Source organism: Elephas maximus, chromosome 23 (genome assembly GCF_024166365.1).
Source record: "Elephas maximus indicus isolate mEleMax1 chromosome 23, mEleMax1 primary haplotype, whole genome shotgun sequence".
Taxonomy (NCBI): Eukaryota; Metazoa; Chordata; class Mammalia; order Proboscidea; family Elephantidae; genus Elephas; species Elephas maximus.
This window is the reverse complement of record NC_064841.1, coordinates 56,511,170-56,529,001: the sequence shown is the minus strand read 5'-3', so window position 1 is coordinate 56,529,001 and position 17,832 is coordinate 56,511,170. Positions and strand designations below refer to the sequence as shown.

Sequence of the window (17,832 nt, the reverse complement as noted above, 5' to 3'; positions counted from 1 at the left end):
GTAGAGAATTTAACACAGAAAGGTCTAAGTTTAGTAGCTTAACTTTTGATGATGATGTAAATTGAATCTCAGAGTGATATGTGTATACCTTTAAATATAATATTTTGCATCAGAGAATTGACAAACTATTAGGTTCAAGCAGAGCCCTGGTGGTGCAGTGGTTAAGAGCTCGGCTGCTAACCAACAGGGATGGCAGTTTGGATCTAGCAGCTGCTCCTTAGAAACCCTATAGGGCAGTTCCGCTCTGTCCTATAGGGTTGCTATGAGTTGAAGTCGACTTGACTGCAGCAGGCTTGGTTGTGGTTGGTGTGTTCAGGTCTTAGCCATCTCTTGGAAGATTTTAAAGAAGAAATGGGGATAAACCTGAAAACTTGCTCTTATCTGTATTATGTCCTGTAAGTTGCATATCAGTATTTGTGTATTTTTGTATTCCTTAGCAAAATACGAAGATCTGTATGCATTTTCTTATAATCCCAAGCAAAATGACGCAGAACGACTACAAGGTTGGCAGCTTATTGACCTTGCTGAAGAATATGAAAGAATGGGAGTGCCAAATTCACACTGGCAGTTGTCTGATGCAAACCGAGAATACAAGGTAATTTAGTGAAAAAGTTAGTACTGGGTGTTATAGCAGCAATTTGTCTATGTATTACTATGTAATTTTGGATTTAATAACTTTTAAAGTTTTTAAAGGTAATTTTCAACCTCATGGTTTTGAACTGTAAGTAGAATGGTTATATTTTATTTGATATTTACAGATCTGTGAAACTTATCCCAGAGAACTTTACGTTCCCCAAATAGCAAGCAAACCAATAATTGTTGGGAGTTCCAAGTTCCGGAGCAAGGGAAGATTCCCAGTGCTTTCATATTATCATCAAGATAAGGAGGTAGGAAAATTGTCTTTTGGTTTTATAAATGTAGTATAACCCCTATATTTGTATCCAAAAGAACACTAGTTTTTACTGCAAAAGCTCATTATTACAATGTTGGCTAATAGGAAAATGCTGGCTTTTCACTTAATTGCAATTTTGAAGATTTAAAACAAAATGACCCTGAAATACAGAACCTTACATATTTTCTTATTATATTCCCTCACCTCCCCTTCATTCCTGCTTTCCTTCTAGTAGTGACTTGAAAATAATGGGATTAGTGAAAAATAACGCTCTTTTTCCTTTCCTGTGGTTCTCTTTTTATCCTGCTCATATTTGGGGAAAGCAGATAATTTTGAGAAGCCAACCATTGAGGAAAGGGAAAGAATCAAGGCATTTCAGGTTCCCATTTTAATAGTAGGCTCTTCAAATCTGAAGGATTTTGCATTGTGAACAGATGGAGAAAGTATCTTGATCCTGAGATCCTGTAATAGGGATTGCACATTGAAGTAATAATAAGTTTACCTTTGCAGCCTACTAACCGTAGGCCAGGGTGCTATTTATTACATCCTTTACAAGCATGAAGTCCTCATAATAACTTTATGAGGTAGGTTCGGTTATTACCTATAGCTTTCAAATGGAAACTGAAGTTAAAGAGAGTAAATAATTTTCCCTGTGTCCCACAGCTAGTAGGTTGAGGAGTTGATGCCATTTCTAACTCACAGTCCTTTGTGTATGACCTGATTTTTTTCTTCACTGAAAGCTGTTAGAATCTTCTTTCTCCCCAGTGTTCTGAAAATTCACAGCGATGTGGCTTGGCATGTCTTTTAATTTAGTCTGGAAACTCAGGTCTCTCAGCTTTGGGAAGTTGCTACTCTATTTCTTTGGTAACTTCCTCTCTTGTGTTTATTTTCTTTACCTTTTTTTTTTTTTTTAATATGTGTTAGTTGGCAGTTGAACTTCCTGGCATAATCCTCCATTTTTCTTAACTTTGTCTCCTATTTTCCATCTCCATTTTCCGGAAGATTGCCTCACCTTTATCTCTATTTCATGTCTTGGATCTCTAATTTTTGCTGTGCCACGAAAAAATATTCTGAATATTTTCATTTGATTATGTGTCTTCCTAATAGTAGAGGGCCTAAACCAGGGTTTTTCAACAGTGGCACTCTTGAGATTTTGGACCAGATAATTCTAGGTTTGTTGGGGGCTGTCCTGGTGCGTTGTAGGATGTTTATCAGCGTCTTTCTTTGAGTTACACCCACTAGATGCCAGTAGCACCCCTGCCCCTAGTCGTGACAATCAAAATGTCCCCGTACATTGTCCAACATCCTCAGGAGTGTGGGGGGTGGGGGGCAAAATCACCCCTGTTGAGAACCACTAGGGTAAACTTCATATGGAAGTATTTATAAACTTGCCTGATATCAAGTTCACCCATCCACTACTTCTTAAAGATTTTTTTTTTTAATTGAGGTGAAATTCACATAACATAAAATTAATCATTTTAAAGTGAATAGGTTAGTGGGATTTTGCACATTCACAGTGTTATACAACCATCTCTATCAGGTTCTAAAACATTTTTATCACCCTAAAGTAAACCCTGTACCCGTTAAGCAGTTGGTTCCCACTCCACTCTGCACCCAGCCCCTGGTAACTGCCAAAATAAGTTCTGTTTCTATAGATTTACCTGTTCTGAAGATTTTTTAAAATGGAATCATATATCATGTGACCTTTTGTATCTGGCTTTTTAGCATGTATCAGTACTTTTATTCCTTCTTTTGCTTGAATAATATTCTGTTGTATGTATATACCACATTTTGTATGTATATACCACATTTTGTTTTTCCATTCATCTGTTGATGGACATTTGGACTGTTTATAGATAGTCTTGCCTTCTTGAATTGGCCATATTTTAAACCAAATTTGAGTGAAGCTCTTTTCTCTCATTTTATATAAAGATTGCTGATTTCTAGTCCTTTACAGTCCAATGTGAGATCTGAAAAAAGGCCCCTGGGAAGTGCAGTTTGCATTCGACCACTAACTGAAAGGTTGGCAGTTCAAACTCACCCAGTGGTGCTGTGGAAGAAAGCCCTGCCGATCTGCTTCTGTAAAGATTACAGTCCAGAAAGCCTGTGGCGCTCGGTTCCGCTCTGTGGCACATGTGGTCACCCTGAGTTGGAATTGACTCTGGCAACAGATTTGGTTTTTTGGTTTAGAGATTTGGTTTTTTGGTTTAGAAAGCATTTGGAAAGTAAAAAGGTCAAATGTTGCTATTTTAAAAATCCTGTTCTACTATATTGACTAATCTCTTGCTTGAATTTGTGTTGAAAGTACCGTGTAATCTAAATAGAGCACAAAATATGTGTATCTTAACAGTAGGTTGCTTGACCGAGAATCATCCAGGTGTTTTTTCATCAAACTAGAAAGGTGGTATTTAGGTTTCTTAGAAGAAGAGAATATTGGGAAAGCTTAGGGAACATCGAGATAATGAACTAGTGTGTAAAAGTTAATGCCTTCTAACTGTCCTACCAACTTTTAGGCAGATTGCATGATTGATTTTAATGTTTCTTTTCTGTTTAGCATTTTTGAGACACGTTTTAGAGCTCTTTGGATAATCTGTTTCCTGTCTTTTAAAAAACTCAGGCCGCCATCTGTCGCTGTAGCCAGCCGCTGTCGGGATTCAGCGCCAGGTGCCTGGAGGATGAGCATTTGCTGCAAGCCATCAGTAAAGCCAATCCTGTCAACCGCTACATGTATGTCATGGACACCAGGCCCAAAGTATGTGTCTGAGCCCTACACTGTGTGTTAGTGTAATGGTCTTTAGTATGTTAGTTAATGGGAGTTGATACATTGCCCATATTTAAAATATCTGAATCCTAATTTCAAAAAGAAGGCTAAGATATTAAGGAAATTATTGAAGTTATTTTAATTCTTTATGGAAATGTAGTGACATTCTTAACATTATTGTAAGTAACTATCTCTAGCTGACAAAATACATTATACAGGTCTTCAAACGCTTATCCAAAATTCATAATTTTTCAGATTTTAGAAGCTGATATAGTGCATACATTGTGTATTACATAAATCCACTAGTGGGTCTGGGACAACAATCCGTAATCAAACATTAATATTCTCAATTTAAACATACGAGTATTTTTACTAAGTGGGGGTAAATAAAAACTAAAGATTGCTTCACATTAGGTTTTACTCCCAAATGAGTTTTAGAGCCAAATCTAAGAAAAAGTTTTTGGGTCTTATAACTTTTTAATTTCCTTTTGATTTACAGACAGTAAAATTTCACCGTCTCTAAGTTTTGACAGACACATATAGTCATGTAACCCCCACCACCACCACAATCAAGATATTAGAACAATGCCATCACCCTCCAAAATTCCCTCTTGCACCTCCCCTACCTTACCAGCCTCTGACAACCAGTGGTCTGTTTTCTACCCTTATAGTCTGCTTAACCTTTGCCAGAGTGTCATACAAACTGAACCATATAGTAGGTAATCTTTGGAGTCTGAGTTCTTTCACCTAGCATAGTTCATTTCAGATTTGTCTGTGTTGTTGCATGTACCAGTAGTTCATATGAGCAGAGAAGTGGAAACTCTGTGAAAGAATCAAATGGAAATTCTAAAAAAAAAAAAGCATGGTTAAGAGAGGTGAAGAGTGCCTTTATCAGGTTTATCAGTAGACTCAACCCAGCTGAGGAAATGATAAATTAGCCTGAAGAGGGGTCAAGAAAAATTACTCAGCTGAAACACAAAGGGAAAAAGTAGTAAAAACAAAACAAATCAGAACATCCAAGAGATGTGGGACTAGATTAGATGGTCTATTGTATATGTTCTTGGAGCCCCAGAAGGCGAAGAAAAGAGAGAGAAATACTTGAAGAGATAGTTACTAAGAATTTTCCAAAAATAATGAAAGGCATAAAACCACACATCCAAGAAGCAAAGAGAATACAAAGCAGAAATAAAATATTCCAGAGTGTTAAAAGCCAAAGATAAAAAGAAAACCTTAAAGGCAGCCGGAGGGGGGCGGGGGGTGGTGGAAAAGACATACAGAAAAACAAAGACATGTCAGGCAATAGACTTATGTTAGAATCAAACAAGAGTAACAGGAAGCAGTAATTGCTCCTCCCCCTTCAAAATGTATTTATTCTCCAATACTTTTTTTTTTTTTTTACTGTTCTCTGTTGTCTTAGAGATGGTGAGAACCTCAGAGATTAAAGTAACACACTGGGTATGTGTGCACACGCACTGTTGTAAAATGCCAGTGTTTGTCATTTAAAGGACATTGACTTAGAAAGATCAGCTTGGGGACCTCTTACGTCCTCATATACACATGGATTTAGGCAAGCTGAGCTCTTAATTGCGTATGTGTCTTACGGTATTGTGAAGAAATATTGAATAGTATGTGTGTTGTGAAAAACTCGAAATTCTTGTTCTTTATAGAACTTTTAATTAGCACAATACTTTGTGTTAAAATAATGGACCTTCATTAGAAATACTCAAAAAAAAAAAAAAAAAAAACCAAAACAGGTAGTTAACTTAGGAAATACTGAACTAGAGAATGATAAATACTGATCTTGAAATGCTTATTTTGTTAGACATCTATTAAAAAAAAAAAAAAAAATTTTTTTTTTTGTAAGATTTAATTTTTATCATCGGGACAAATGTCAGAATCCGTTTTTCTCTTTGTAAACACAAACATTCAATTCATATAGGATCCTGAACCTAAACTAAAATTTTCCATGACAATAGCTAATGTTACTTTTAATTTTTATTATAGCATCGCATGCAGAGCTGGTGGGCTACACAAAAGGACATTGGCAGAATTATAGTGATGATTCCTTCAAAAATCTGGAATGATGAGAAAATAAGAGAAAGCCATGAGAGAAAGCGAGTGAGCGATACAGAACACGTGCAATTTTAGACAGCTTTGTGAGAGGAATGATAGCTGTTTTAGAAGTAATTCTCATCATTATACAGGCTCATGTGACAAAAATAGTGCAGAAAACAGATTGATTTCAGTGACTTAAGAAGTGTTTAAAAATTAGGAATGGTATCTATATATTCGATAATAGTTAATTATGCCAAAAATAAAGGACTTGCTTAGGAGTGAGAAGCATTGGCAACATCCCCTGTAAGAAAAATCCTTGTTTTACTTCTTTGTATAATGCGGGTGGATTAATTATTTAGAACTATCTTTAGGTAGTAGTAGATATACAAAGGAGCCCTGGTGGTGTAGTGGTTAAAGCAATCTACTGCTAACTGAAAGGTCAGTCATTCAAAACCACTAATGGCTCTGTAGGAGAAAGATGTGGCAGTCAGCTTCTGTAGGGATTTACAACCTTGGAAACCTTGTGAGTCACGATGAGTTGGAATCGACTCAATGGTGGGTGGTAGAGTAGATAGAAGGTGATTACTTTCTGAAGATGAGGTCTGAAGGGGATTTGTTTCTTAGGACCTAACACCCCTTATTTGTATAATTGTCTTCTACATGGAAAATATGTCATTCTATGGTTGTTTTAATAGTCAAGCTTAAAATCCTGTGGAAGCATTTGTAATATATAATTCTTAATTTTAGTTTAGCTGTCATACATGCTGAAAACCAGTGATGTCAGTAGATGTCACTTAACAGTACCTGTTACCAGCCTGAGACCATAATCCAGTGAATGAAAAGATACTCTTTGCTTTCAGTTTAGGTTCTATTTCATTCAAGTTCGTAAGAATGTTTAATAAATGATAATACAGTGAAACCTGTGAGAGCCAAAACTCAACGGGACTGCCTTGTCTTTCCAGGTCCTACAAGTTTTCCACCTTTGACACGGTGCAGCCTTACCACTTTTCTTTCGCTCGTTTTAGTGGAAAATATTTGCATTTTCCTTCTCTGACAGGTTTCTGCCTTACATAGGTTCTGGCTTTTTGAGGTTTCACTGTACTATATTATATGAAATCCAGTTTTGAAAGAATTAAACATGCCAAAGCCTAAGTGAACCTCTGGCAACATGGGTGTATAGGCTGATACCCAACAGGCAAGTTGTGTTCTAAAAACCAGTTTATTTTTGGCTCAGTTCTTGGAGATGTATCAGAATAGAGGATTATGTGTCATACAGCAGTCTTTACTGTGGAGGACCTCAAATAATCTGAGGCATATGGGGGTCCCTGTGGCTTTCTGAATGGTCTGGCACTTCAGGCTTATTCTGAAGTGACTCTCATAGATTGATTCTGTAAAAGTAAAGCTTCTCAAATCTGCTCATCTCTGAATCATTTAGGATTTAGATAGACATTTTTATCTTTTAAATGGTGAGATATTACAAACATGGAAAATTGGCTAAAAACATAAATGAATTAGCTTCATGAATTATTTGTGGGGAAGTTCCTGTCTAGACCTTTATATTATATAGCAATCATATTGCTACTTTGTAGTATCCTTCTTTATTATTAATGATATGTGGTGGCGCAGTGGTTAAGAGCCCGGCTGCTAACCTAAAGGTCAGCAATTCACATCTGCCAGCCACTTGTTGGAAACCGTGTGGGCAGTTCTACTCTGTGCCGTAGGGTTGCTGTGAGTCGAAATTGACTTGACGGCAGCGGGTTTATGGGTGGCATTTTTACTTATTAAAAAATAGTAACTTATTCAGTTTTGATGAGGTCTTTTAAACTCTCTGCTAAGTAAATAATGGTATATTGAATGTTTCCATGACATTTTGGAAAACTAAGTTAAAAGGTAAAAGTAATTTATCTCTAAATTTCTAAAATTTTTAATTTCAGCTAAATGCTATGGCCAACAGAGCAGCTGGAAAAGGTTATGAAAATGAAGACAATTATTCTAACATCAGATTTCAGTTTGTTGGGATTGAAAATATTCATGTCATGAGGTCCAGCCTTCAGAAATTATTGGAAGGTATGATTCCTGCTTATCTTCTCAGTAGCTTTGTCCAGTAGAAATATAATCCTAGTCACATGTAATTTTAAAATTTTCTAGTAGTTACATTCAAAAAGTAAAAAGCAACAGGTGAAATTAATTTAAATATATTTAACCTCAAAACAAAAACATTCTTTTAATGTAGTCAGTATACAAAATGAGTAATGAGATATTTTACTGTTTTAGAAAATCAAGTCTTAAAAATCCATTGTGTATTTTATGCTTTTAGCACATGTCAGTTTGGACTGGCTACGTGTTCAGTAGCTACATTAGGGTAACAGTCACTGTATTGGACAGTATAGTTACAAGGGTTTTGCAGATATTATTGTCCGATAAATATTCTACAGTGAAAATTAATTTATGGTAATGCTGTTCTATTTAAGTATTAAAGGATCTTTCCAGTCATGGTGTGACATTTAAAAAATTAAGATATCAGACTACTTGTAGTTAAATGCTTGTGCCATAATTTTTTTAAAGGAGATTATTTAAGTATAAGAAATGACAGAAAAATATACCGAAAAATTCATTATTGAGCTTCTAATGTTATCTTTTTTTATAAAGAGTCTTGCGTATTTATTTTGTCTTTCTCTTCTCTTTCCCTCCAATTTACTCACCCAGAGATATGTTGAGTAGGAGCAGTGGAGATTCTGTCTCCATTCTAATTAAAAAATTTTCCCGTTTTTTAGTCAATGGTACCAAAGGGCTGTCTGTGAATGATTTCTACTCTGGTATGGAGAGCTCCGGATGGCTTCGCCATGTCAAAGCTGTTATGGATGCTGCAATCTTCTTAGCCAAAGTAACTATTGATCTCTAATATTGGTTTTGGAATTTTTAATGTTTAGAAAGGAATGGACCTGTTTTCCTGGGTGCTGGCATCTGTTCCAGTTATAAAACTTTCATTAAGATTTACCTATCTCTTTAATGAGGCTCAGTTCAATTTGATATTTACGAATAAAGCACTTAATGTAGGCACTTCAAAAGAAATTCTCAAATACTTTGAAACAGGATTTTTGTCATTGTATTTTTTTATGTTTGCTTTGTGTTTTTGTTGTTTTATGTTTTGATTTTAGACATCATGCTGTGGCAATGTTACCTGTACAATTGTAGCTCTTCTTTCTAATGCAACACTGCTTGGTAAGGATCAGCATGAATCCAGTCACCAAAATGTGAGGATTGATCCAGTCCTCACATTGCTACTTCTCCATCTTTGTCTCCGGCCACCCCCACAGCACTCTTTCTGACCCTAGCCTCCTAGAGCTACATCATAACTTAGAAGTTGAAAGGATACTGTCCTGACTTTCTGGCCACTGATTTGGGGCTAGCTTCCCACTACCCTTTTAGGCTGCCAGCCGCAAGCTCAAGAGTCCATACAACACCCTTCCTTTCTGACCTGCTGGCTCCCACTGCCCCTTTGGGTTCTCTGGAATGACTCTCAGCACTCATGGAGTATATCATACTTACAACTATAGATTAATTGTAGCCAAAAGGGATGCAAATGAAGAGACTGACAAGGCGAGGTCTGGGAAGGTTCCCAGTGTGGAGCTTCCTTGTTCCAAGGACACACTACCCTTCTAAGAGGAGATGTTCTTGTCAACCAGGAAGCCCTCTGATCCGTCCTGTTCTGGACTTTTATTCGCTAGTCCAGCATAATAGGCTAAATCATGCCTCCTGAGGCTAGTTGATATTGGGCTCCCAGGTGAGTCTTTTTTGTTTTGGCTAGTCCCCAGCCAGCACAGATCTTTAGGTATGGCCTGGAAGTCCCAGACCAAGGCACCAAAGTTACTCCAAGGAACCAAGGACGAAAATCACCTTACTTACGGTAAAACTAGGTCCTTTACTCCACAAATACCTACTAGTATAGTTTGGAGTAACAGAATACGTCGATTTATCCAAAATGTTGTCTGTTAGAATGTAAGTATGTGATCTTTCTTTTCAGGCAATAATGGTTGAAAACGCAAGTGTACTGGTACACTGTTCTGATGGTTGGGATAGGACTTCCCAGGTCTGTTCCCTTGGCTCTCTCTTACTGGATTCCTACTATAGGACAATTAAAGGATTCATGGTAAGTGTTTATGCGGCTAGGCTGGTGGTTCTCAAATGTCACCGCCTCCCCCCAGGCAACATTTGGCAATGTTTGGAAACATTTTTGGTTGCCACAGCTGAGGGGAGTAGTGCAGCAGGATTAGTTGGTAAGGCCAGGGAGGCGCCTGGACACATCCTTTGTTACACTGGAAAGCCTCCACACCACAGAATTATCTGGCCCAAGGTGTCTGCAGTATTGAGGTTGAGAAACTGTGAGTTAGATTGATTTTCATTTGTGCCTCCTCTTTGACAAAAAGTTTTAGATTTAATTTTTTTGTGAAGTGTTAAGACAAATGTTTGGTATTTCCTCTCATTTTTATCTAAGGCACAGATAACCATACTTAAAAATTATATTCTAGAGGAAACTTTCTATTTAAAGCTCCTTCATTTGTTAAGTGTAATATGTCAGGAGGCCTATTTTATATCTGAAGATTAAATTTCTAGTTGAACAGATTCTCTGTTTTATAAAGATTGGTCTCTGGCTCCTGTTTTTTGTTTTTTAATATATAATCAAATAAATTTATATTTTCTAAATGTACATCTTCACTCATGGTAAGTAAAGGAAATGAAGACATGTCAGAAAGTTTTCATCCATCTAGAATTACTAATTATGGTGCAAAAATAAGGAACAGTTTAAAATCACCAGGGCTTCTTAGCACCATCATTTTATGGTGCTAACATTTTTAATCTGGGGCAGGTCAAATGGGAGGGCTGCTAATAAGAAAATGACACTCAACAGGATAGATTGCCTTGAGAGTGTAACATAAGGAATAGCTTTTTTTCCCATGCTTGGCTTTGTTTGCTAGACATCCAGGTGAATTCGTGTGATAAAATGACCAGGAACAATTTGAGAGCATCCCAGGCAGAAAGATTAATGTGAGTGAAAGCGTAGTTCCTTCTGGTGACTGCAAATCATTTGTTATTGAGGGATCAGGGGAGTGTTAAATTGGGGTCTTAGATGCAGAGGAATGATAGTTGGGATGAGGGCCTGAGAAAGAGAAGGCTGGCAGGCTGGAATTTGGACTTTACGCTTTTTGGTATTGAGAAGCCATTAAAACCAAACTAAACCATTGCTGTGGACTCAATTCTGACTCCTAGAGACCCTGTAGGACAGAGTAGAACTGACCTTTCAGTTAGCAGCTGAATCCTTTAACCACTGCACCACAAGGGCTCCTGAGAAGTCGGTACAGGACTTTAAATAGAGGAACCAGTAACTTGATTAGATCTGCTATTCAAAAAGATGGTTTGGGAGGAGGCGGAGCCAAGATGGTGGAATAGACAGACGGTTCTGGTGAGCCCTCTTTAGAACAAAGACCTGAAAAAACAAGTGAAACGAGTATATTTGTGACAAGCTGGGAGCCCTGAGCTTCAAAGGCAAGCTTAGACAATTAACTGAGGGGCAGGAGGAGGAAGAGACGGTTCAGAAGTGGAGAGGAGTTACGTGAATCGCGGGGAGCCCTCAGGCACCATTCCCAGAGCGGTGGCAGCGGCGGGCTGGTACTAGCGTTTGGCCACAGTTTCCTCAATGGGAAGCAGCCAGCCACATAGCCTACTCACACCTCTGGAACCTGAAAAGAACCACACTCTCGGCAAAAGCTAAGTACTTGCCTATATTTTACCGCGCCCCCCGTCACCCCCAAGCCGGCTTCAGCAGCTAATTCCCTGGGCCAGAGGTAGGCCCTGTTGACCACCTAGAGCCATCCTCCTGGCTTTGGAGAAGGAAAACATTTGCAACTGCGGGAAAACATAATGTGCCAGCTCCACTAACCGGGGGAGCTCAGGACAGAAGCAGCTCCTGTCCAGGCATAAACGGTATGGGCTTTGAGCAGCTTTCCCTTCTGCATGGACCTGTGTGGGCCTATTTTGGGAGAATAAGCCCTTGTTGGCAGACTCCAGCCGTCTCAGCTGTGCAGCGGAGAGGTGGGTGTTTGATGTTTGACATTGCCTATTAAACAAGGTCCTCACCTACACACATCAAGGACCTAAGGACTGATAGCTCCACTCAGGTCACCCAGCCACCTGCGACAGGGGTCCAAGGATAACTGGTACCTCCTAGTCCTTAAAACCAAAAAACTTTGGGTGCCTATGGTCCGTGTGCAGAACTCACCCACCTGCACGCTCTAGGGAACAGAGAACTTCGTTTTCCTCAGAGACACTCAGGGGTTGGTTCTCAGCCCCTTGCCTTGTTCAGAGCATGACCCCCTGCTGCAATCAGATAATGGTACATACACCAATCACCCCTGCCCCTCTAAGACTGTAGGAGAGAGCCTGTACCACACACTTGATGATCAGCTATCTGGACACCTGAGCTGAATTCATACAAGAAAACTGAATGGACTCCTAGACTGATATACCTGATAACAGCTCCAGTCATCTGGGGACAGGACGTCAGAGCTCCAAAGGCGAAAATAATCAAGCCAGCTCACTCAAGCAACCCATTTGGGTCTTTCAGCACAAAACAAAGCAAGAAGCTACGACACAGTAAGCAAGCATAAACTAATATAATAACTTATAAATGGCTTGGAGACAACAGTCAATATCAAGTCACATAAAGAAAGAGACCATGATCAACTCAACAAGCTCTCAAACAAAGTATCCAGGGATCTTCTAGATAAAAGTGCATTCCTGGAATTACCAGAGCCAGAATACAAAAGATTAATATATAGTAATCTTCAAGACATCAGGAAGGAAATGAGGCAATATGCAGAACAAGCCAAGGAACACACAGATAAAGCAACTGAAGAAATCAGAAAGATTATTCAGGAACATAATGAAAAATTTAATAAGCTGGAAAAATCTATAGACAGCAATCAGAAATTCAGAAGATTAAAATTACAGAAGTAGACAATAGAAAGTCAGAGGAACAGAATTGAGCAAGTAGAAGCTAGAATTTCTGAACTCGAAGATAAATCACTTGGCACTAATATATTTGAAGAAAAATCAGATAAAAGCGTTTAAAAAAATGAAGAAAACTTAAGAATCATGTGGGACTCTATCATGAGAAATAACCTATGAGGGTTTGGAGTACCAGAAGAGGGAGGGATAATAGAAAATACAGAGAGAATTGTTGTAAGATTTGTTGGCAGAAAACTTCCTCGATATCGTGAAAGATGAGAAGATACCTATCCAAGATGCTCATCGAACTCCACATAAGGGAAATGTTAAAAGAAAGTCACCAAGACATTATAACCAAGCTTGCCAAAACCAAAGATAAAGAGAGAATTATAAGAGCAGTGAGGGATAAATGAAAAGTCCCCTACAAAGGAGAGCCAATAAGAATAAGCTCAGACTACTCGTCAGAAACCGTGCAGGCAAGAAGGCAATGGGGTGACATATTTAAAAAATTGAAGGAAAAAGATTGCCTGCCAAGAATCATATATCCAGCAAAACCATCTCTTAAGTATGAAGGTGAAATTAGGTCATTTCCAGATAAACGGAAGTTCAGGGAATTCATAAAAACCAAACCAAAACTACAAGATATACTAAAGGGAGTTCTTTGGTTAGAAAATCAGTAATATCAGGTATCAACCCAAGACTAGAACACTGGGCAGAAAATCAGAAGTCAACGCAGACGGGAAATAAAAAAAAAAACAAGGTTAAAAAAAAAAAGCTCAAAACAGGGTAACAGCGATGTTATTATATAAAAGAAGACAACGTTAAAGCAATAAAAAGGCACTAAGAAATGTAATTGTAGATCTTCCATATGGAGAGGAAGACATGGCCATACAAAGAAATAAAACTTTGGTTTAAATTTAGAAAAAGAGGGGTAAATAATAAGGTAATCACAAAGGAGACAAACTATCCTACTCATCAAAATAAAATACAAGAAATAGAGATTCAGCAGAAACAAAATCAACAACAACAAATATGAGGAAAGGACAATATATAATGATGATCTACTCAGCACATAAAATTAAGTGGGAAAAAGAAACTGTCAACAACACACACAAAAAAAATCAAAATGATAGCACTAAATTCATACCTATCCATAATTATGCTGAATGTAAATGGACTAAATGCACCAATAAAGAGACAGAGAGTGGCAGAATGGATTAAAAAACAAGATCCATCTATATGCTGCCTACAAGAGACACACCTTAGACTTAAAGACAGAAACAAACTAAAACTCAAAGGATGGAAAAAAATATATCAAGCAAACAACAATCAAAAAAGAGCAGGAGTAGCAATATTAATTTCTGACAAAATAGACTTTAAAGTTAAATCCATCAGAAAGGATAAGGAAGGACAGTATATAATGATTAAAGGGACAATATACCAAGAAGATATAACCATATTAAATATGCACCCAGTGACAGGGCTGCAAGATACATAAACTCCATCAGCAGTGAAAAGTGAGACCGCTCCACAATAATAATAGGAGACTTCAACACACCACTTTTGGTGAAGGACAGGACATCCAGAAAGAAGCTCAGTAAAGACATGGAAGATCTAAATGGCACAATAAACCAAATTGACCTCATAGACATGTACAGAACACTCCACCCAAGAGCAACCAAGTATACTTTCTTTTCTAGTGCACATGGAACATTCCCTAGAATAGAACACATATTAGATCATAAAGCAAGCCTTAGCAGAATCCAAAACATTGAAATATTATAAAGCATCTTCTGTGACCATAAGGCCATAAAAGTGGAAATCAATAACGGAAAAAGCAGGGAAAAGAAATCAAACACTTGGAAACTGAACAATACCCTGCTCAAAAAAGACTGGGTTGTAGAGGACATTAAGGATGGAATAAAGAAATTCAGAGAATCCAATGAGAATGAAAACATTTCCTATCAGAACCTTTGGGACACAGCAAAAGCAGTGCTCAGAGGTCAATTTATATCAATAAATGCACACATCCAAACAGAAGAAAGTGCCAAAATCAAAGAATTATCCGTGCAACTTGAACAAATAGAGATCAACAAAAGAAAGCCTCAGGCACCAGAAGAAAACAAATAATAAAAATTAGAGCAGAGCTAAACGAAATAAAAAACAGAAAAACAATTGAAAGAATTAACAAGACCAAAAGCTGGTTCTTTGAAAAAATCAACAAAATTGATAAGTCACTGGCCAAACTGACAAAAGAAAAACAGGAGAGGAAGCACATAACCCGAATAAGAAATGAGATGGGCGATATTACAACAGACCCAACTGAAATTAAAAGAATCATATCAGATTACTGTGAAAAACTGTACTCAAACTAATTTGAAAACCTAGAAGAAGCAGGTGATTTCCTAGAAACACACTACCTACTTAAACTAACACAAACAGAAGTGGAACAACTAAATAGACCCATAACAAAAGAAGAGATTGAAAAGGTAGTCAAAGAACTCCCAACAAAAACAAAGCCTGGTCCGGATGGCTTCACTGCAGAGTTCTACCAAACTTTCAGAGAAGAGTTAACACCACTACTACTAAAGGTATTTCAGAGCATAGAAAAGGATGGAATACTACCAAACTCATTCTCTGAAGCTACCATATCCCTGATACCAAAACCAGGTAAAGACACCACAAAGAAAAAGAAAATTACAGACCTATATCCCTCGTGAACATAGATGCAAAAATCCTCACCAGAATTCTAGCCAATAGATTCAACAACATATCAAAAAAATAATTCACCATGACCAAGTGGGATTCACACCAGGTATGCAGGGATGGTTCAACATTAGAAAAACAATTAATGTAATCCACCACATAAATAAAACAGACAAGAATCACTTGATTTTATTAATTGATGCAGGAGAGGCATTTGACAAAATCTAACACCCATTCATGATAAAAACTCTCAGCAAAATAGGAATAGAAGGAAAATTCCTCAACATAATGAAGAGCATTTATACAAAACTAACAGCCAGCGTCATCCTAAATGGAGAGAGCCTGAAAGCATTTCCCTTGGGAACAGGAACTACACAAGGATGCCCTTTATTATCGCTCTTATTCAACATTGGGCTGGAGGTCCTAGCCAGAGCAATTAGGCTAGACAAAGAAATAAAGGGCTTCCAGATTGACAAGGAAAAAGTAAAATTATCTCTATTCGCAGATGACATAATCTTATACACAGAAAATCCTTAGGAATCCTCCAGAAAACTACTGAAATTAATAGAAGAGTTCAGCAGATTATCGGGGTACAAGACAAACATACAAGAATCAGTTGGATTTCTCAACACCAACAAAAAGAACATCGAAGAGGAAATCACCCATTCAATACCATTTACAGCAGCCCTCAAGAAGATAAAATACTTAGGAATAAATCTTACCAGAGATGTAAAAGACTTACACAAAGAAAACTACAATACACGTCTTCAAGAAACCAAAAAAGACCTACATAAGTGGAAAACCATACCTTGCTCATGGATAAGAAGGCTTAACATTATAAAAATGTCTATTCTACCAAAAGTGATCTATACATTTAATACAATTCCAATCCAAATTCCAACAACATTCTTTAATGAGATGGAGAAACAGATCACCAACTTCATATGGAAGGGAAAGAGGCCCCGGTTAAGTAAAGCATTACTGAAAAAGAAGAACAAAGTGGGAGCCCTTAGCCTACCTGATTTTAGAACCTGTTATACTGCCACAGTAGTCAAAACAGCCTGGTACTGGTACAACAACAGATACATAGACAAATGGAACAGAATTAAGAATCCAGACATAAATCCATCCACATATGAGCAGTTGATATTCGACAAAGACCCCAAAACAGTTAAATGGGGGGAAAAGACAGTCTTTTTAACAAATGGTGCTGGCATAACTAGATAGCCATTTGCAAAAAAATGAAACAAGACCCATAGCTTACTCCATACACAAAAACTAACTCAAAATGGTTCAAAGACCTAAATATAAAATCTAAAATGATAAAGATCATGGAAGAAAAAATAGGGACAACATTAGGAGCCCTAATACGTGGCATAAACAGTATACAAAACATTACTAACAATGTGGAAGAAAAACTAGATAACTATGAGCTCCTAAAAATCAAACACCTATGCTCATCCAAAGACTTCATCAAAAGAGTAAAAAGATTATCTACAGACTGGGAAAAAGTTTTTAGCTATGACGTTTCCGATCAGTGCCTGATCTCTAAAATCTACATGATACTGCAAAAACTCAACTAGAAAAAGACAAATAACCCAATTAAAAAATAGGCAAACGATATGAACAGACACTTCCCTAAAGAAGCCATTCAGGTAGCTAACAGATACGTGAGGAAATACAATCATTAGCCATTGGAGAAACACAGATAAAAACTGCAATGAGATTTCATCTCACTTCAACAAGGCTGGCGTTAGTCCCAAAAACACAGAATAATAAAAGTTGGAGAGGCTGTGGAGAGATTGGAACACTTACACACTGCTGGTGGAAATGTAAAATGGTACAACCACTTTGGAAATCAATTTGGCGCTTCCTTAAAAATGTAAAAATAGAACTACCATACGATCCATCAATCCCACTCCTAGAAATATATCCTAGAGAAATAAGAGCCTTTACAGGAACAGATATATGCACACCCATGTTTATTGCAGCACTCTTTACAATAGCAAAAAGATGGAAGCAACCAAGGTGCCCATCAGTGTATGAATGGATAAATAATTGTATATGCACACAGTGGAATACTATGTATCGATAAAGAACAGTGATGAATCTGTGCAACATTTCATAATATGGAGGAACCTGCAAGGTATTATGCTGAGTGAAAGTAGTCAGTTACAAAAGGACAAATATTGTATAAGACCACTATTATAAGAACTTGAGAAATAGTTTAAACTGAGAAGAAAACATTCTTTTGTGGTTACAAGAGGGAGGAGAGAGGGAGGGTGGGAGAGGGGTATTCACTAATTAGATAGTAGATAAGAACTACTTTAGGTGAAGGGAAAGACAACACACGATACAGTTGAGGTGAGCACATCTGGACTAAACCAAAAGCAAAGAAGTTTCCTGAATAAAC

General features: G+C 37.5%; 1 protein-coding gene across 2 annotated transcripts in view; it reads left to right on the top strand.

Annotated features, from left to right (window-relative positions):
* MTMR6 (myotubularin related protein 6) overlaps positions 1–17,832 on the top strand; it is a 62,378-nt gene that overhangs the window by 34,432 nt on the left and 10,114 nt on the right. Inside the window, exons 4-10 of one of the 2 annotated variants that reach the window (XM_049867162.1) lie at positions 438–595; positions 759–887; positions 3,510–3,644; positions 5,658–5,771; positions 7,643–7,775; positions 8,483–8,592; positions 9,733–9,858. In XM_049867162.1, the coding sequence (XP_049723119.1) occupies positions 438–595; positions 759–887; positions 3,510–3,644; positions 5,658–5,771; positions 7,643–7,775; positions 8,483–8,592; positions 9,733–9,858 (905 nt within the window). The remainder of the gene's footprint in view (positions 1–437; positions 596–758; positions 888–3,509; positions 3,645–5,657; positions 5,772–7,642; positions 7,776–8,482; positions 8,593–9,732; positions 9,859–17,832) is intronic. The other variant, XM_049867161.1, reaches the window with a different exon arrangement.